At 36.2% G+C, this 22,310-nt stretch overlaps 1 protein-coding gene across 1 annotated transcript in view; it reads right to left on the bottom strand.

Moving 5' to 3' along the window:
• Positions 1-5,968: 5,968 nt before the first annotated feature.
• Positions 5,969-22,310, bottom strand: part of LOC114336532 (centrosomal protein of 162 kDa) — a 132,672-nt gene continuing 116,330 nt past the window's right edge. Inside the window, exon 5 of the mRNA XM_050645421.1 lies at positions 5,969-6,253. Coding sequence (XP_050501378.1) covers positions 6,071-6,253 — 183 coding nt within the window. The 3' untranslated portion in view covers positions 5,969-6,070. The remainder of the gene's footprint in view (positions 6,254-22,310) is intronic.

Here is a 22,310-nt window from a genome sequence, read left to right as displayed (position 1 = left end):
TTTGTTCTTGAAATAGTCATCTAGTATCCCTGAACAAATGAATTAATAATACTAATAATAAGTTCAGATTTTTAGTATTTCACAACATTCTATATTCTCAACTATACACATTTCATTGCGAGAATAGCACAACGTCCATTTCACTGAAGTACAACGGATTTGCGTAGAAATGACAATAGAAACATTGGTTGATTATATCATAAATACTGATAGGCCGTTTCTTTAATCTAAAGATAAATTACATAAAAGTTCAGTATAAAAAAGTTAAAATAGAAAGTACACTAGCAAAAAAAGTTAATTATAAACGAAGCATACTAGTGTAGGAAATAGAGGTTGAACCTCGCAAAATGGACACAAGTCCGGTTTTATTTTGTTTCTGGTATATAAGGGGTGTTGTTATGAGACTAACTTTTTCTTAAAAAATTTCGCCCCGAAATTTCTTAAGAAATTTTTCATCCCTTTAAAGGGGGTAATTTGTGATTTTTGCGAAACGTAGGTAGCCCTTCCTGTACGTTTTTCAAAAAATTTACTTAATAGTAAAATGAACTATATTTCCTACTATTTATTTCCCGACAGCATATGTCTATCACCCACCGTTTAGCGGGGGTGGCGCCCCAAAGTTGACAAATTTTTAAAAAAGATGTTTAAAAAAATATTTTTCCCTAACTGTAATGAAAATTAAGAAGAAACTCTGCGGCAATTAATCACAAGTAAGTGGCTGATTTTTTTTATATAGGTTTCATTTAAGGGCAATTGCAAATTTTTTAATTACAGGGTGTTACATTTAAAAAAAAAACCCTTTTTATACCATCTGAACCGCCTATGCTAGAGTAAAAAAACTTTCAGTGATTATCCATGTACTAGTGTTATTTACAAATTTGTATAATGCACCCCCATATTTTCCCCGGAACCACCCCAAAAAAAAAGAGAATTAATAAAGCAAATAATCAAAAATTGATTTTGGGCCACCGCTGTGGTTTTAGGGTGCAAAGAAAATAAAATATGCATAGGTCATAATGTGTAGCAGACAGTGTGTTCTTTTATTTTCCATAAGTACGTTATCCATAAAATGAATAGGTGACGAAAAAAAAAACAAAAACTGGAGCCCGACAAAGAATTTCTGAGGTTTGCGACGCCACTGTGCCGTAACAGTTACTTATACGAAAAAAATGCATAGGACTTTATTTGTAGTAAAAATAGTGATCTTTAATTCTGTATAAGTTTTGTTTTAAAAAAATGCATATGTAATGAGAAAATCGTCAAGACATCCTCTCCAAGGGATAGGGGTAGTTTCTGCAGTTTATTTTCAAGGATAGGGGTAGTTTCCGCAGGGATGTTGCAATAATCATATATATTTTTATGAAAGACCCTATTGATGGAGCATATGTCCATATGGGTTAAAAAGCAAAAAAAATTTCAACCCCCCCCTTTATTTATTTTTTTTGGCCACAGGTGTTGAATTTATAAATCGCTTTTGTTGTCCATGCATGGGTAATAAGAACGTGCACAAAATGATATATTATGTGCATTTTAATAAAAAGCATGGTGTGCGCAGGATTCCAAGAAAATCACTTTCTTTATTAATTCTGCTTTTTTTTTGGGGTGATTCCGGAAAAAAAATGGGGGTGGGTGCATTATAGAAATTTGTAAATAACACCAGTACATGGATAATCGCTGAAAGTTTTTTTACTCTAGCATAGGCGGTTCAGATGGTATAAAAAGGGTTTTTTTAAAATGTAACACCCCTTAATTAAAAAATGGGCAATTCCCCTTAAATGAAACCTATACCAAAAAAGCCACTTATTTGAGATTAATTTCCCTAGGGTTTCTTCTTAATTTTCATTACAGTTAGGGAAAAATATTTTTTTTTTTAATTTGTCAACTTTGGGGCGCACCCCCGCTAAACGGTGGGTGACACATGCTGTCGGGAAATAAATAGTAGGAAATATAGTCCTCTTCATTTTACTATTAAGTAAATTTTTTGCAAAACATACAGGAAGGGCTACGTTTCGCAAAAACCACAAATTACCCCCTTTAAAGGGATGAAAAAGGGGGTTGCGGGGCGAAATTTTTTAAGAAAAAGGTAGTCTCATAACAAGCACCCCTTGATATACCAGAAAAAAAAATAAAACCGGAATTGTGTCCATTTTGCGAGGTTCAACCTGTTTCCTACACTATATGGTTGTTCTTTGTTATTAATACCCTACAAACATTAAAACAATATTCATCAGAAAATTTTGGAGCTTTGGATTAATAAGAAATGTATACTGAAATCGAGATCATAACGGAACAAAATACAAGCTGTCTCAGGGTAGATTTTAGTACTTTTTACAGTTACTCGCAGCATTTTTGTGCGCAGTACAATATTAGACGCGTAGTTGATGCTTCTGCGATGTTTGCGCACGGATGGATAAAGAAATTTAGAGAAGACGCAGCTGTTACAAAGAGGAAAAATCCAGGAAACCAAAAACTATTCGTGCTGTCAAACGTAATCCTCGTCGTTCACTTTATAAATATGCATTTTCCCACTGTAAAATTCAATTAAGCCAACATTTGAAAGAAACTGATCACTTACTGAGAAAAACTTTTTCCAAGATGACGTTTTTGGTATGAAGGTGGTTTAGATGGGATTATTTTCAGTGACGGCTCACTTTTTCCTCAATGGATATGTCAATGAGTACAATGCTCCTGTCCTGAAAATCCAAACGAGCTTCACAGAAATAGTTGCATTCAAAAATGGTGCCGGTACCATTATATACCATTATGCTATGGGATGGCATTAGTTGAGAGAGTCGTATGAAGCTTATTGAGGTGAATATTCGAATAAATGCTGACTGTAGAACATACTCGAAGAGCATGTTTTTCCATATGCCGGCTTCATTAGGTATAATTTTGTGCTAATGCATGATAATGCCCGTGCACCTGCCGCAGGAACAGTTACACCAGTCAATGAGAGCAAAAACAGAATATTACCTCCGAATTAGCCTGATGTGCGCTAACCCGAATAGCCTCTACTTGTCTTCTAATTTAAAGTCTACCCTATGCCGATGTGCGCTTTTATATTGGGGGTGGTTCCCACCCTTTGGTGGGGGGTAATTCTAAGCAAAAACTGTTGTATAATTTTTTTTTAAACTCAATACTTTCTGAGTTATTCATTGTTGAAAATTTGCCATTTTCATTGAAAAATGTCACCTTTTCGGACGGTTTTTTGCGAATACCTTAAAAATTGTGCATCTAACGAAAAAAACTATATAAAACATTTTTGTAGTTTATGAAAAATCCAAGAGATTCGTTTTTTCTTAAATCTTCCAGTTATAATAAAAAAGAGATATGTTAGGCGAAAAGAGATTTTTTTTGGTGCATGCTCAAACTAGTGTGCAACTTAAAATAACAGAGAATGGTCGATTTTAAGAGTATAATGCTACTAATATAGTTTCTAGTGCTTGAAAAGAACTTTAAAACGAGCACTGTTAAATGTGGATTACATTCAAACTAAGCGAGATATGGTGCAAAAAAAATGATGACTAATTTATTTTAAGATAAAATGCGAAGTATATTTAACCCCTAATCCACCAGATTTAAATGCATCGTTTTACTTCTACAATACCTTTTATTATAGTGTTATTTCTATGTTCAAAAAGTTGGACTGGATTAAAATGAACGGTTTTTGAAAAAAATAAGATTAAATTATAGAGCGCATTTTTAAATTTTTTTAAAAATCTTCCATTTTCTCCATGTAACTCGAAAATGATAAAGAGCTACAGTAATGAAAGAAAAAACAAAATTGTTATCTGAAACAACCCTACATTTTTGTATTAAAATGTGAGCTAATCCATAGAAGGTGGTTTTTGTTTAGAATTAGGTTCTCTAGCCACTTCCGTGGTTATTTTGACCAAAAAATGTGCGCCCCCCAAAATAAAAGATGTTGGGATTGAGGTTTTAGACTGGCCACCAATGAGTCCTGATACAAATCCCGGGACATGCTAAAACGTTGTATATGCGCAAGAAATCCACCTCCAAACACAAATGAAGAATTAAGCATTGCTGAACAGGAGCTGAAATGGAGAAACCATCCAAGAGCTTCTGCGAAGCAAGCCTAGAAGGATGCAGGCTATCACTAAGGCTAGAGCAGGAAATATTAAGTACCTACTAAATTATTACAATGTTGCCGTAAAAAAGTGTTCTATTGTCGTTATTGTTTGTCTTTCTAATTAAATGTTTTAAGCAAAATCAGACTATTAAAACGTTTTTATATACTTGGCTTGTAATCCACTTTAAACATACTTCCAGATTACGTAGACACCTGAAATTTTCAGAATAACTCAGAACTCGATTAAAATTCAATATTTAACAGCCTTTGTATAGATGCATTGAGTTTTAGTATATTTTTATTTTATTCCATTTTAAATCTAAATAATATAATGACATTTAGATCTAACATATGTCAAATAACGGTCTAGCAGGGTTTCCCAACCGGTGGTACGCGTACCACCCGTGGTACGCGGGAAGATTTCAGGTGGTACGCGTCACGTGAGTGAAACAAGCGATTACGCTGGACTTCTGTCTGCGCCAGTTCTAGTGCAGTTGTTGTGCTTCCATATGCTATAAAGCAGTTTTTAGTGAACCCTAGGACTTCAAAGGATAGTGTTAAAAAACCTAAACCGCAGGCCAGTATAGTTTTATAGTGAAGTCTGGCACAAAAACTAGTGACAATCATATTCCTCAATGTGTTGCGTGGTTCGAAACGCTTTCGAACCAGAGCATGATGATTTCTATGCTGATATGTCACCAAGACACAAGGCACCCTGATTTGTTTGATAGGCTGATCGAATTTTTTAAAAGAGAATCTGATTTTTTTAAGAATGATAATAAATGCATGACTAGCCTTGTAAGTATGATACTAACTTAGTAAAGGCATCCTTGCTAAGTATAGAATTGCAAAGGATGAGAAGCCTCACACAATAGGTGAGAGTCTTTTACCACCGGCCTCTATGGAAATGGCCCAAACAGTGGCAGAAAAGGCGAGAAAAGGCAGCCAAAGAAATTAAAAAAATACCATTGTCAAACAACACAGTGAAAAGGCAAATTACTGATATCTCTTCCAATATTGACGAACAACTTTGTTTAAAACTTCAAGAATCCACATATTTTGCGCTTCAAGTAGACGAAAGCTCAGATAATCCAAACATGGCACAGCTACTCGTATTTGTACGATTCGATTTTTATAAAGAAGTTATAGAAGAGTTTTTGTTCTGCAAACCACTTGAATCAAACACTACAGCGGAACTCATATATCAGGTAAATTTATAGGGCTAGCAGCACAAATAAAGAAAATTGTTCCTGAATGCCGAAATATACATTGTGTCATACACCGAGAATTAGAAATAAATAGTACTCCCCACCGGTATTGGTGGTACGCCAAAATCTTCAGCATACTTCAGGTGGTACATACGCAGTCTATAGAAGGTTGAGAACGCCTAGTCTAGTGGCTAGGATACCTGGCTTTTACCCAGGAGGCTCAAGTTCGATTCCCGACATCGGAAACCCTTTTGGATTTTAAAATTGACATTTTGATTTGAAAAATAATTGTTTTTATTATGATTTTTATATTGTGCCTATAAATAATAAAAAATGTGGTATTATAAAAAGTTCTTTTTTTTTATAAAAGTGTAATTATTTTATGATTTTCTCTACTAATTTGTTGCAGCTCTTCAATATGCACGTTACTTGACAATGATTATACGTATAATAGTCCAGCACAACGTATTTAGCAATAAAAAGTATAAAACTTTTCAAAGGGAAAAAATATACTTCAAAAACAGACTTAAAATAAAATATGCAATATGCTTGTCTGTTGGTCTATAGTCTACAATGTTAATTAAGATGAAATATCTTTAAAGATTAGGATCCCAACCGATAGTTATTTCTAAGCAATGCTCCAAAATGTTACAGATATTGAATTTGGCTGTTTAAAAATTAATAAAAAAGTTTATTTTTAACAACAATACATTCATTAACAAGTTTCCATAAAAAAAAACTTCTAAAAACTAATGAATAAAACTTATCCATATTATTGTAATGCTCGGACGGTCGTTAATAATTGATCCATTTCGGCTTTATACGAAATCAACTGCTGCTGTCTCTCTAAGCACTGCTGGCAGCTCCTGTTCGCCACTCCTTTCTGAGACAAATTGTATATCATCGATCTGAGCCTATACTCCCTGTCGACGTATTGTTTTTCCAAATATCCAATCTATAAAACAAGTGAATAAGAGTTGATTCAAAATAACAAAGAATAAAGCAACTTACAAAGTGCCGCAAAAATTGCAAAAAAAAATACGTCTAACTAAAACTTACTACACGTCATAATGAAAAAAGAAGTATAGATTACTTCCTATCACTCAGGGCCGGCGATAACGGCCTGCAAGGAAAGCACTGCTGGCGGGCGCCCGGGGCGCCCCTGTTTGGGGGGGGCGCCAAAATGAGCTTTCTTCTGCTGGTGTAATACAACATACTAATTAAAAAAACTTAAGGCCGCCTATGCTAGTTTTGCAGGCGAGCACCTTATACCCTAGCGCCGGCGCCGGGACTGCTATCACTAATTGTTTTTACCATAGGTAAATATGTATGGTAAGAAACGAAGAAATTCGTAGAAGTGGTGTAGAAGACATTATAAAACACATATCCAAAATTAAATGGAAGTGGGCAGGACACGTTGCTAGAATGAAAGATGATAGGTGAACTTACAAAGTGCCGCAAAAATTGCGAAAAAAAATACGTCTAACTAAAACTTACTACATGTCATAATGAAAAAAGAAGTATAGATTACTTCCTATCACTCAGGGCCGGCGATAACGGCCTGCAAGGAAAGCACTGCTGGCGGGCGCCCGGGGCGCCCCTGTTTGGGGGGGCGCCAAAATGAGCTTTCTTCTGCTGGTTTAATACAACATACTAATTAAAAAAAACTTAAGGCCGCCTATGCTAGTTTTGCAGGCGAGCACCTTATACCCTAGCGCCGGCGCCGGGACTGCTATCACTAATTGTTTTTACCATAGGTAAATATGTATGGTAAGAAACGAAGAAATTCGTAGAAGTGGTGTATAGAAGACATTATAAAACACATATCCAAAATTAAATGGAAGTGGGCAGGACACGTTGCTAGAATGAAAGATGATAGGTGAACTTACAAAGTGCCGCAAAAATTGCGAAAAAAAATACGTCTAACTAAAACTTACTACATGTCATAATGAAAAAAGAAGTATAGATTACTTCCTATCACTCAGGGCCGGCGATAACGGCCTGCAAGGAAACCACTGCTGGCGGGCGCCCGGGGCGCCCCTGTTTGGGGGGGCGCCAAAATGAGCTTTCTTCTGCTGGTTTAATACAACATACTAATTAAAAAAAACTTAAGGCCGCCTATGCTAGTTTTGCAGGCGAGCACCTTATACCCTAGCGCCGGCGCCGGGACTGCTATCACTAATTGTTTTTACCATAGGTAAATATGTATGGTAAGAAACGAAGAAATTCGTAGAAGTGGTGTAGAAGACATTATAAAACACATATCCAAAATTAAATGGAAGTGGGCAGGACACGTTGCTAGAATGAAAGATGATAGGTGAACTTACAAAGTGCCGCAAAAATTGCGAAAAAAAATACGTCTAACTAAAACTTACTACATGTCATAATGAAAAAAGAAGTATAGATTACTTCCTATCACTCAGGGCCGGCGATAACGGCCTGCAAGGAAAGCACTGCTGGCGGGCGCCCGGGGCGCCCCTGTTTGGGGGGGGGCGCCAAAATGAGCTTTCTTCTGCTGGTGTAATACAACATACTAATTAAAAAAACTTAAGGCCGCCTATGTTAGTTTTGCAGGCGAGCACCTTATACCCTAGCGCCGGCGCCGGGACTGCTATCACTAATTGTTTTTACCATAGGTAAATATGTATGGTAAGAAACGAAGAAATTCGTAGAAGTGGTGTAGAAGACATTATAAAACACATATCCAAAATTAAATGGAAGTGGGCAGGACACGTTGCTAGAATGAAAGATGATAGGTGAACTTACAAAGTGCCGCAAAAATTGCGAAAAAAAATACGTCTAACTAAAACTTACTACATGTCATAATGAAAAAAGAAGTATAGATTACTTCCTATCACTCAGGGCCGGCGATAACGGCCTGCAAGGAAAGCACTGCTGGCGGGCGCCCGGGGCGCCCCTGTTTGGGGGGGCGCCAAAATGAGCTTTCTTCTGCTGGTTTAATACAACATACTAATTAAAAAAAACTTAAGGCCGCCTATGCTAGTTTTGCAGGCGAGCACCTTATACCCTAGCGCCGGCGCCGGGACTGCTATCACTAATTGTTTTTACCATAGGTAAATATGTATGGTAAGAAACGAAGAAATTCGTAGAAGTGGTGTATAGAAGACATTATAAAACACATATCCAAAATTAAATGGAAGTGGGCAGGACACGTTGCTAGAATGAAAGATGATAGGTGAACTTACAAAGTGCCGCAAAAATTGCGAAAAAAAATACGTCTAACTAAAACTTACTACATGTCATAATGAAAAAAGAAGTATAGATTACTTCCTATCACTCAGGGCCGGCGATAACGGCCTGCAAGGAAACCACTGCTGGCGGGCGCCCGGGGCGCCCCTGTTTGGGGGGGCGCCAAAATGAGCTTTCTTCTTCTGGTTTAATACAACATACTAATTAAAAAAAACTTAAGGCCGCCTATGCTAGTTTTGCAGGCGAGCACCTTATACCCTAGCGCCGGCGCCGGGACTGCTATCACTAATTGTTTTTACCATAGGTAAATATGTATGGTAAGAAACGAAGAAATTCGTAGAAGTGGTGTAGAAGACATTATAAAACACATATCCAAAATTAAATGGAAGTGGGCAGGACACGTTGCTAGAATGAAAGATGATAGGTGAACTTACAAAGTGCCGCAAAAATTGCGAAAAAAAATACGTCTAACTAAAACTTACTACATGTCATAATGAAAAGAGAAGTATAGATTACTTCCTATCACTCAGGGCCGGCGATAACGGCCTGCAAGGAAACCACTGCTGGCGGGCGCCCGGGGCGCCCCTGTTTGGGGGGCGCCAAAATGAGCTTTCTTCTGCTGGTTTAATACAACATACTAATTAAAAAAAACTTAAGGCCGCCTATGCTAGTTTTGCAGGCGAGCACCTTATACCCTAGCGCCGGCGCCGGGACTGCTATCACTAATTGTTTTTACCATAGGTAAATATGTATGGTAAGAAACGAAGAAATTCGTAGAAGTGGTGTAGAAGACATTATAAAACACATATCCAAAATTAAATGGAAGTGGGCAGAACACGTTGCTAGAATGAAAGATGATAGGTGAACTTACAAAGTGCCGCAAAAATTGCGAAAAAAAATACGTCTAACTAAAACTTACTACACGTCATAATGAAAAAAGAAGTATAGATTACTTCCTATCACTCAGGGCCGGCGATAACGGCCTGCAAGGAAAGCACTGCTGGCGGGCGCCCGGGGCGCCCCTGTTTGGGGGGGGCGCCAAAATGAGCTTTCTTCTGCTGGTGTAATACAACATACTAATTAAAAAAACTTAAGGCCGCCTATGCTAGTTTTGCAGGCGAGCACCTTATACCCTAGCGCCGGCGCCGGGACTGCTATCACTAATTGTTTTTACCATAGGTAAATATGTATGGTAAGAAACGAAGAAATTCGTAGAAGTGGTGTAGAAGACATTATAAAACTTCTTCTTCTTAAGGTGCCGAGACCGCTTGTCGATCGTTGGCTCTCATGTTGTGCAGCATATTAACAATCATTGTCTTATTTACAGCCGCACGAAATAGTTCAGTGCTAGTTTTCCCAAACCATTGGCGTAGGTTTTTAAGCCAAGAAGTTGTACGGCGGCCCACACTTCTTTTTCCCATTATTTTACCTTGCATGACAAGGTGAAGTATGTCATATTTTTCTGGGTGACGCATTATATGACCAAAGTATTCCAATTTGCGCCTTTTAACCGTGTTCACTACTTCGCAACTTTTATTCAAACGTTGCAAAACCCTTTCGTTTGTGACTCTTTCTACCCAACTGATCTTCAGAATACGGCGGTAGACCCACATTTCAAATGCTTCTAGGTTTTTTAAAAGCGATTCTGTCAGTGTCCATGCTTCAACCCCGTAAAGTAGTACTGGGAATATATAACATCGGACCATTCTTATGCGAAGTTCCAAATTTAGATCATGACTGCACAGGATTTTCTTAAATTTCATAAAACTTGTTCTTGCTTTGGCAATTCTACTTTTTATTTCTGTACTAGGGTTCCAGCTTTCATTAATATGAGTACCCAGATATACAAGATTACTTACTCGTTCAATTGAGTCATTACCGATTGTTACGTTATAGTTATTATTATTTACGGCTGCCTGTTTACTAATAACCATAAACTTTGTTTTTCTTGCGTTGAGTTTGAGTCCATATATCGCGCAGAATGCCACCATTCGATTCAATAACGCTTGAAGATGTTCAATTGATCCAGTCAGCAACAAGGTGTCATCTGCGTATCTGATATTGTTCATAAGCATACCATTAATGAGTATTCCCTCTTTTGCGTTTTCCAAGACTTCATTTAAGATTGTTTCAGCGTAAAGATTAAACAACATTGGTGACAATATACAGCCTTGTCGAACTCCGCGCTTGATTTTTACTTCTTCAGAGCACTGATTCGCAACCCTAATACATGCAGCCTGGCCCCAATACAAATTTGCGATTATTCTAATGTCCCTACCGTCCAGACCGGTAGTTTTGAGAATATGTAGCATTTTTTCATGGCGAACTTTATCAAAGGCCTTTTCAAAATCAATCGCGCACATGAAAACGTCATGATTTACATCTCTGCATCTCTGAATTAAAACTTGGGTTGCGAATAGTGCATCACGCGTTCCAAGGCCACAGCGAAAACCGAATTGAGTACTTGAGATTCTTTCCTCAATTTTTCTATATGTTCTTTGATGAATGATTCTAAGAAACGTTTTCAATACATGACTCATTAGGCTGATGGTGCGATAGTCGCTGCATTTTGTGGCTCTGTGTTTTTTTGGTAGTACAACAAATGAGGATTTAAGCCAATCTTTAGGAATTTTTCCGCTTTCATAGATTAAGTTGAACAATTTCGTAAGTATCTTAATGCCCTCGACACCTAAAAGCTTTAGTGTTTCTACGTAAATCCCATCTGGTCCGATCGCCTTCCCGTTTTTTGCGTTCTTTATAGCGTATTGCACTTCTTCCTTAGATATTGGAGGACCGCTTATGTCATTTAGCGTTTCTAGTTCGCTTCTTTCATCATCGAATAATTCCTTTATATATTCTGTCCATCGTATTAGTTGACCTTCGATATCGATTATAATTTTTCCGTTTTTATCTTCGATTAGTGGAGGATTACATTTTTTATTCAGTCCTGCAACTTCTTTCAGTTTTTTGTGCATATTGAATGCGTCATAGATACGCTCGTAGTTCTCAATTTCTTTACATTGTTGTGTATGCCACTCTGATTTAGCTGATCTTATTTTTCTTCGAATCATACTGTTTAGCTTTTTGTATTCTGTCAGATTAGCATTCTTATATTTTCTTCTTGCATCCATTAAATTCAATATCTCTTCTGTCATCCACTGTTGCTTATTCCTACGCTGATTTTCCATTAGATGGTCTTCTTGGACTTTTTCCAATGTTTCTTTGCATGACTCCCATAATTGTTCTTCTGAATTTTTATTTCCCAATTTCTGAAACTGATCTTCTAATTTATCGGTTACTATTTCTTTCACTTCCGCATTTGAAAGTTTATCTTTGCTGATCCTAGGAGATATTTTGGGTTTTTTAATCTTTTTAAATTTAAGTAATACTTTAGCTGCTAGTAAGTTGTGGTTGGAGGGTACATCCGCTCCTGGATATGTTTTGGAGGACAAGATAGCATTTCTATATCTTTTTGATATACAGATATAATCAATTTGATTTCTTACTATTCTTCCGTAAGTGTCCATAGGAGATTTCCAGGTGTAAAGTCGTCGCTTAGGCAAGTCAAAAAAAGTGTTGGAAATTACTAATTGTTTTTCTACACAAAATCTAATCATTCTATCTCCACGGTCGTTTCTCGTTCCTAAACCAAACTTGCCAACGACATCTTCTTCACTACCTCTTCCAACCTTGGCATTGAAATCCCCCAATACAATGTTTATATCTTGGCTTCCTGTGAGTGATAATAAATAGTCTAGATCTGAATAAAAGCTTTCGACAACTTCATCGTCATATTGTTGTGTAGGTGCATATACCTGAATGATGTTTAAGTCTGTACGATTTGTTTTTATTTGTAACATTATTAACCTATCTGAGTATAGCACGATATTTTTTACTGATTTTGCGACATTTTGTTCTAAAATAAATGCCACACCATTTCTATGTTGCGGACCTTCTTCACCAGAGTAGTAAATTTCATAATTATCTATCGTTATATGGCCAGAACCCGGCCACCTCATCTCGCTTATACCTAAGATATTTATATTTAACCTTCGCATTTCCTTGATCGTATTGTGAATCTTTCCAGACTCAAACATACTTGTAATATTCCAAGTCGCTATTAAACATTCCTTATCTTTTACCAAATTTGATGAATTACAGGGAATTCGCTTGCTGACGACTGGGGAAACCCTGCTGTTTCCCACGCCGAATCTTGGATTCCGAGTCCCATGATTAGTAAATATATTTACATTATTAACATCTGTCATCATGAGTTACTAGGGAAGTTATAATCAGGTAGTTTCCCGTTGCTTTCCTGATTCCACTGCCGTTGACTGAATTTTCAGCTCATCCGCCTTCGGGGCCGATTTCTCAACCCCAGGACAATAGAGTGCCCTTCCGTACCTCCTGGTAACGGTTGATTGCTTATACCGGCGCACATTCGGTTTTTATTTAGGTTTAGGTTCGCAGTATCGCAGCCGGTTAAATCATTATTTGATTGTCGCCTGCGACTTTATGGCATCGCACCTGTTAGGAATTGTATTCCTTAGCCGCGAGCCACTAATGACACAGCTGCTGTCCTGTGTCATGTCCTCAGTTGATCCGCCGGTACTTATTTGGCGAAGCCTTATTCGTACCTGTCCTGTATATCTACAGGAACGTTCCCTATCAGCCATTGGGACGCGCCGTGTTGGGGTTAAGGACTTCCCCATCCAGGTCTGTCTTTCACAAAGTACTGAAAAACCCCTACCCAATTCAGAGCTCTTCCTCCATGCAAACTAGACCTAGCACGGCATTATAAAACACATATCCAAAATTAAATGGAAGTGGGCAGGACACGTTGCTAGAATGAAAGATGATAGGTGAACCAAAAAAATCTTGGAGTGGAGACCGAGAGCGGATAGACGAAACCCGGGAAGACCACCCACAAAATGAACTGACGAGATAAAGAGGATTTGTACCAACTGGATTGCAGCAGCGCAAGATAGATCTGAATGGAAGTTTTTTTATGAGGCCTATGTTCAGCAGTGGATGACTATGGCCTGATGATGATGATGAAATCTGTAGAATTGAGTTTATTGACCTATGTAGATTTTCTGTCTGAAGCCTTGGAAGAGGGACTTTAAGTTGATTCAATTTATACTGACTTTTCCAATGCCTTTGACAGAGTTAACCATGAACTCCTGATTCACAAGCTCAGCTCATATGGCATAAGTGGATCTTTGTTGCAGTGGTTACAGGGTTGTTTAACTGAAAGAATTCAACAGGTTGGAGTGAACCACTTCTACTCACGAACTTTTTCAGTTAAGTCAGGTGTCTCACTTGGGTCCATTACTCTTTAATCTATTTATTAATGATATTACCAACTGTTTTCACGATTGTGTCGCCTGTTCGCCCCAGTTTCACACACTAAGAATTTAAACGTGCGGTCGCTAGAACGCACGGATGACATTCCAATGGTGGCTCGAGCAATCCCATGGTAACTTTCACAATGGAACGTTCGGTGAAGCCGCCGTGTAATGTGATTGTTACCATGGGATTGCTTGAGCGACCACTGAAATGTCATCGTGCGTTCTAACGATCGCACGTTCAAAATTCTTAGCGCGTGGAACTGCGCTTACTATTTGCTGGTGGTTTAAAGTGCTTTAAAATTATAAAAAAAATTCATTATGATGCTACCATATCGCAATTAGAACTGACTAACCTCTCTGTATGGTGTTCATTTAACGGTATGAACCTTCCAGCAAATGTCATGTAATTAACTTTAACCGTGCTTACCACCTAGAGATTGCAATTGCTGGATCCAGCATCCAGCAATCCGGCTGGATCCAGCGCTATTTTTTACATGCTGGATCCAGCAGCGCCGATCCGCAAACGTGTCAAATTCGAAATAAGTTACTTAATGTATTCATAAGCCTCTTTATTCAAAGCCGTGAGTCGGCAGCTTGTCATTCTATCGCGCTAGCAGTAGCTCAGTATGCTGGAAAGTTTCTACAGCCTAAAAGTTTGCATCCGTAAAGCGTTGATAGACATTGATTCTGCCACAAAATTCTCTGCTGGCGAGTGGTCAATAAACAATGAATTGATCCCACTCTTTGACCGGTAAAACTGGCTGTAGAAGCTCTTTGCAGAAGAGAGTACACTTTGATAACGGCCGACACAACCATGAAAGTCTTAGACAAACTAAATAGCCAGGTCTCTAGCCTTAGCGCCGATCTATAGGAAGCACTACGCAACAGAATCGCGGAACGGCACCTCTCTGAAGTTACAGGTACATTAATGTACTTACAAAATCCAAAAAAGTATGACGAAGGACCAAACAATCCTGGTTATTTCCCCATAACGAAAAAGAATGCAATGTGACAAGAGATGAAAAATTTGTTAAGTCGTATAAATAAACAATTGATTGTGAAACCAGTGCAAGAGGACATAATGGAAGGAAACTAATCCGGAGCCCGTGAATTTGACTTTAGAACAAGAGCTTGAGATTGAATTGAAACGAGAAAGAGAAAACTTTTATAACAAAACAAAACTGGTTATCAAAAATATTATGAAAAGATTTTGGAAAAGGAAATGACCAATTGTGACACCGAAGGAGCGAAAGGAGATAATTTGTCCATGGTTTATGGCTATTTGATGACTTTAAAACCAACCAGCATAGAGGCCGAAAGGGCTTTCTCCGCAACTAGCTATATGTGTAGTTCTGTGCGAAGTAGGTTAGACGATAAGACGATAGTTAAATATGTTTTTTAAGGTCTAACTTCCAAAAAACAAAATTATTCATGTTTCTGTTGTTTAGAAATTTAGAATATAGACAAAAAAAAACAGTAAAATCGTGTTTTTATTTTGATTCCACATTTTGCTGGATCCGCACTGGATCCAGCTGGATTCAGGCCAATCTTGCAAAAATCCAGCTGGACTGAAAATGCTGCTTTACCCTATATTATCAAACTATTACATTGATGGTCAATTGCGCAATACTGTAAATAAAATCAAGGACTTGGGGATTACACTGGATAATTCTCTTTGTTTCAATACTCACATCATCAATGTTATTCAAACATCTATGAAAATGTTGGGTTTTGTAAAAAGAACAATTCGTAACTTTACAAACGTATCCAGTATTAGAGTTATTTACATCTCCTTGGTCAGGACTCACCTCGATTATTGCTCTTCAGTGTGATCCCCACACTACTTGGTCTACATTAGGAAACTTGAACAAGTTCAAAATAATTGCTTCCGTTATATTGCTTTTAAGCTTCATACGTATCAGGATTACACTGTATGGCAACATCAACTGCAGGTCCCTTCTCTTGTGAGCCGGAGAAAACAAAGAGATCTTTTACTACTATTCAATATCTTAAATGGTATATGCAGTTGTACTCAATAAGATTGGACTGTTCGTACTACCTCGCTCCACTAGACAAATGCGAAAATTTTATGTACCCTTTCATATATTTAATTATTCACTTTTTTCAGTCATACCCAGAGTTTTGAATCTAGCTAACTCCCTTTACGATTTACAACTGTTTGGCAACTCCATCAGTCGTTTTAAAAGTAATTTATAAGGGCTTACTATTTGTGTGAAACGTATGTAATTTGTTAACTTGTTTTTATGTTATTGTTTTCATCTGTATAGTATGGTAGGGGAGCCCAGGCGGGGATTTTTACAGTTACTCGAGCGCGTCAGATTATCATATGGGGAGAAACCTGGTATCCTGCAGATGTACCTCTACCATAATATGTATATATTATGGTAGAGGTACTAGAGCCAATATATTATTATATTGGCTCTTAACACAGGGAAGTTCGTTAAGGGGGCCCGAAAAAAAAAAATATCCTTAGAAATACTCGAAGTTGTCAGATTAAGATAAGGTAAGTTAAGTACATGCAAAAGAGTGTATATTTCAAAAATCTGACGAGTAAGGAAATGGGTGAGTCAAAAAGTTTCACAAAAAAAGCGAATATTTCGCGAAATGAACATCAGATCGAAAATCTAAAAAATACGTCTTCAATATTTTTCAAAAATCTGTCGAATGGTACTATACATGACCCCCCCTCACTGAGAGGGGTAGGGTGATTACTTTAAAATCTTAAATGGGACCCCCAAATTTTTATTGCAGATTTGGATTCTTTACGTAAAAATAAGCAACTTTTATTCGAGACATTTTTTCGAATTATAGATAGATGGCGCTATAAACGGAAAAAACGATTGTTGGAAATGGAAAAATAAATTAAAAATGGAAAGCCCCCACTAAATTGGAAAATTTTACTTAACTTTTTTTGGTTGTAGGACCTAATAATCACAACCCAATAGGTCCCCATAACGCACGAGTGACTGCAAATTTAGCATACTTTGCTCCCCTACCAGTATGTACCGGGTGTCCCAATAAGAATGGCTCTCGGCCATATCTCAGGAACCGTTTATAGTAGAGCTTTGAAATAAAAAATTTTATAACAAAAGTTGCCTCAGGAAAAGCCTGGAAATTATTTTCATAATTGTGGGACCACCGCTAGAGGGCGTAATTGAATATCAAAAATTAAAAATCTAAATTTTACAAAATTTTCCTAATGAAGGGGCACTGGAAATCCGATCGTCGTATTCTTCATAAAATTCTACGCATATTTGATTTGACAAGTTTAGGACTACCTTTGGAAATAAGAGGTGGGGGTGAGTGGGAACCTTGTTATGAAAAACTGGCTGTGAGTCCGGTTCTGCTTAATCAAATTTTGCAAACTTGGTCTTGTTGAAGACAGATCTTTTTCGCCAATGTAAAAGTTGTGATTTTGAACCAACTTACTGAGTAATATGCCAGCTAGAAGGCGTTATTTAATTTTTTCCAGAAATCTAGTGTTCCTTGGAAAATATTAAATACAAACATGCATTTTTAATACCATATTACAAAATTAGACAAAATTATAAACAGAATAGCGAAAACCGCATGTTAATACCTTTTTTCTATCTCGAGATATCTTACAAAACGTGTAAATTTAAAAACATAACTGTTACTGTCACCGGTAAACGAAATAATTCATTAAAAGTAGTGTGCTATGGAAACAACAAAGAAACATTTTCCAGCTGTCAACGTATATTAGGTCTTTTCAACGCTTCTCATTTGTTTCGAGCCTCGTTCATATCTCGTATATTAATATTATACACGGATTATACGGCATATGACAGAGGCTCGAAACAAATGAGAAGCGTTGAAAAGCCCTATTACAAAGAAATAGAAACAACTATTTAGTGATGACATAAACGTTCAAATTTTTGCCCATCATTTTCGTTGCAAACATTTACTCTTTCAAGAGTAGATTGAACAGCAGTCTCAATTTCTGCTCTCGATATGCTTTGAATGGCGTTTAGTATTCTCTGGATAATGTATTCTAGAGTAGTATATGATGGGCAACAATTTGAATATTTAGGTCGTCACTAAGTAGTTCTTTTTGTTCTGTGTTATATTTAATTTTAATAGTATTGTTTCTCTTTATATTGTTGTTTTAATTAATTATATTTTTATACGTTGACATCTGGAAAATGTTATTTTGTTTTTTTTCCACAGCACACTACTTTTCATTAACTTAGTTAACCGGTGATAGTAACAGTTATGTATAAAATTTACACGTTTCTCGAGATATCTTGAGATAGACAAAAGGTATCGACATGCGGTTTTCGCTATTCTATTGCTAATTTAATCTAATTTTATAAAGTATGATTAAAAATGCATACTTGTATTTAATATTTTCCAAAGAAAACTAGATTTCTGAAAAAAATTAAATAACGCCTCCCAGCTGGCTTATTACTTATTAGGATGGTTCAAAATTATCACGCTGACATTGAAGAAAAAGATCTGTCTTCAACAAGACCCAGTTTTCAAAATTTGATTTAGCAGATCCGGACTTACAGCCATTTTTTCATAACAAGGTTCCCACTCACCTCCACCTCTTATTTGCAAAGGTAGAGTTAAACTTGTTAAATCAAATATGCGCAGAATTTGATGAAGAATACAATAATCGGATTTCCAGTGCCCCTTCATTAGGAAAATTTTGTAAAATTTAGATTTTTTTATTTTTGATATTCAATTACGCCCTCTAGCGGTGGACCCACAATTATGGAAATAATTTCCAGGCTTTTCCTGAGGCAACTTTTGTTATACAATTTTTTATTTCAAAGCTCTACTATTAACCGTTCCTGAGATATGGCCGAGAGCCATTCTTATTGGGACACTCGGTACACACACCCAAACTTATATGGAATCACCATGTATTGCAAAGTAATATTTATTTCTTTCGAAAAAACTTGTTATTGTTGCGAAGAATAAAGGTTCTTATTGAAAATAAATAAATCGATAACACAATCAGATGGTACAGCTCGGTACGGTATACAGGGTGGGGCATTAGTGTGACAAAGTTCAATTACTCGTTTGTCGTAAGAGATATGAAAAAAAGTTATTTAGGTAAAAGTTGGGGCACACATAGTACCATAATTTAAAAATATTTTAAAATATACAGGGGCGTCCGTATTGACAGGGTGACACAAACTTATGTTTTTTTTTAAATGGAACAACCTGTATATTTTTACATTTTTTTATTCTCCTCAATGTTTCCTTTCTTAAAATGTATGGTTTATAATATTATGCGAGGTAGTTTAAAAGTTAATTACGTTTTTTTGTTAATTTCGTAGCAACATCTACACCCTGTAGAATTGTAGTGATTTGATATCAAATTTTCTATTTATATTCAAACGATTTTTAATATAGTCTACTGCTGTTAATCATTAACAGTATAGCGAAATGTTTAATTTTAGTATACAGGGTGGGTCGAAATTCGGAATGAGTATTTTCTGAGTTTTCTTAAATGGAACACCCTGTATATTAGTATTGTAATAAAATGATATTTTATGGTACTTTTTTATTTTTTCTTAAGCATTCTCTATACCTAAGTGCTTTAATTTGTAAGTTATTCGTGATTCTTTAAGCCAAACATTAATTGCAACAAAAATTACGTGAAATTTTATTAGAACGCCGTGAAAATATCCAATCAAAAATAATTTTTCGAAAAAAATACATAATAATCTAGCCTGATCCTTAATTTATTACTGTTGGATGAGATATCCAAATACATTCGTAGTTAAGGTTGTTGGTGTTTAAAATATTAATCAAACATACAAAATTCTCCCTAGTTGGCTATGACACAAAATTTGCTTAAACATTTGACATTATACTTAGTTCCAGTTGATTTGTTACCATTACTAATATTAATTTTTCTAATGAGGAACTGATTAAAATGGCATTGTGCTAGGAGAGTATAACAAAAATGAGCTACTTGCAATAAAAGTTTATCATCAGCAATTCCCTGATAGACAACAACCAAAAAGAGAATCTTTTGAAAGTATACTAAAACGGTTTCAACAGACTAGATACTTAGATTGTAAGAACGGTTGTACTAATATGCAGATCCTCAGTGACACTAAGGATTACATTTAATTCCTGTTTTCTTCACTTACAATAGTTTTTGTTCGATCAGATTTATCATAATCTAAGTGTCAAGTCCGTTGAAACCGTTCTAGTATATTTTTAAAAGTTTATTTTCTTAGTTGTCGTCTATCAGAGAATTTCTGATGAAGATTCTTATTGCTAGTAGCACATTTTTGTTATACTCCACTAGCACAAAAATCTTATTAATCAGTTCCTCGTTAAAAAAATTCATATTAGTAATGGTAACAAAGCAGCTGGAACTATAAAAATAGTATATTATCAAATTTTTAAGAAAATTTAGTGTCATATCCGACTAGGTAAAATATTGTATGTTTTTATTAATATTTTGCGCACCAACAATCTTAACTACGGATTTATTTGGATATCTCATCCAATATTAATAAATTAAGGATTAGGCCAGATTATGATGTATTTTTTTTCGAAAAATTATTTTTGATTGAATATCTTCACGGCCACCTAATAAAATTTCGCGTAATTTTTCTTGCAATTAATGTTTGGCTTAAAGAATCACGAATAACTTACAAATTAAAGCACTTAGGTATAGGGAATGCTTAAGAAATAAAAAAGTACCATAAAATATCATTTCATTACAATAATAAAATACAGGGTGTTCCATTTAAGAAAACTAAGAAAATACTCATTCCGAGTTTCGACCAACCCTGTATACTAAAATTTAACATTTCGCTATACTGTTAATGCTTAACAATAGTAGACTATATTAAAAATCGTTTGAACGTAAAATAAAAATTTGATGTCAAATCACTATAATTCTACAGGGTGTAAATGTTTTAACAAAAAATCGTAATTATCTTTTAAACTACCTCATATAATATTACAAAAGCATACATTTTAAGAATGGAAACATTGAGGAGAATCCAAAAATGTAAAAATATACAGGGTGTTCCATTTAAAAAAACATAAGTTTACGTCACCATGTCAATACGCACGCCCCTGTATATTTGAAAATATTTTTAAATTATGGTCCTATCAGTGCCCCAACGTTTACCTAAATAACTTTTTTTCGTATCTCTTACGACAAACGAGTAATTGGACTTTGTCATACTAATGCCCCACCCTGTAGGTGTAGGCTATTTGCTTGATTTGAAAAGTAAACGAAAATAAATAAACTAACATTTGCGCCCAAAAACGAAAATATGCCTCATGTGGGGTTATAGAACTTACAACAAGGAAAGATATTGGTCTTGTGGAGAAAGTAATGTTCTCAGAGAGACATAATATAGCTGTAGAGCGATGCGTAATACAGGGCGTTCTGTCCAAAACCTATACTAGGTTACAGGAACTAGGAAAACTTAAAAATAAAGCAAGGGAAAGTCGCCAAAAAGTAATAACGGCTTGACACGATCGTTTAATTTTCCAATCAGCTGGTAAACACCCAATCATTTCTCACCTGCAGCTCAAAAGGCAGCTTTTGGAAGCTACAGGTGTAACTTTTTCAGTTCAAACGATAAGAAGAAGTGTTAGTGCCAAGAAGTATACAGCAGGAGACAGTTATGAGTTCCCGAGTTATCCAGGAAGCACAAGATTGGTCGCCTAAATTGGTGTCTTCACCACCAAAACTGGAACATTTCGAATTGACAAAATGTGCTAGTTTCAGAAAAAGTCAGGATTGGTGTAAAATCAGATGACCCACGAAATCGTGTACTTAGAGGTCGAAGAAGACAAGCAAGAACGAAAACTGTCAGATCTGTTCACAAATATACAAGGGGAAGTATAATGTTCTGGAAAGGAATTGTGATCCGCAAAAAAAACTCTTTTAATTTTCATCCAATCAACTTTAACTGTTCACAGGTACGTTGATAACCTGTAGTTAGGCTCTGGAGAGATGCAACAGGAGAAAATTTAATTTTCATGCATGATAATGGACCTCCACATACCATTAGAGTGACTAGAGACATCATTGAAGCAGAAGTTATCCCTTGTTTGGAGTGGACTGCTTGCTCACCCGAGTTTAACTCTATAGAGTATTTGTGGGATATGCTTAAAAGAAAAATTAGAGCTCGCCGGGATAATCCACAAAACACCGCACGGCTAGTATAAGCTGCTTTTAAAGAATGGAGCAACCTACCACAACACAATGTTGAAAGATTAGGAGCGTGCCCACGTAAACTGAAGCTTGCATAGGACTACAGGTTATAACACTGACTACCAAAAATAAATAAATAAATAAAAACCATTTAAACATTATCAGTTTTACATTGAAATTTTTTATTCTATTGACTTTAAAACAACTAGTTTTAATTTGTTTGTTAAATACTTTATTATTTTATTTAATTGTTAGGTATTTGT

This window comes from Diabrotica virgifera, chromosome 3 (assembly GCF_917563875.1).
Source record: "Diabrotica virgifera virgifera chromosome 3, PGI_DIABVI_V3a".
NCBI classification, from domain to species: Eukaryota; Metazoa; Arthropoda; class Insecta; order Coleoptera; family Chrysomelidae; genus Diabrotica; species Diabrotica virgifera.
This window is presented reverse-complemented; position numbering and strand designations above follow the sequence as displayed.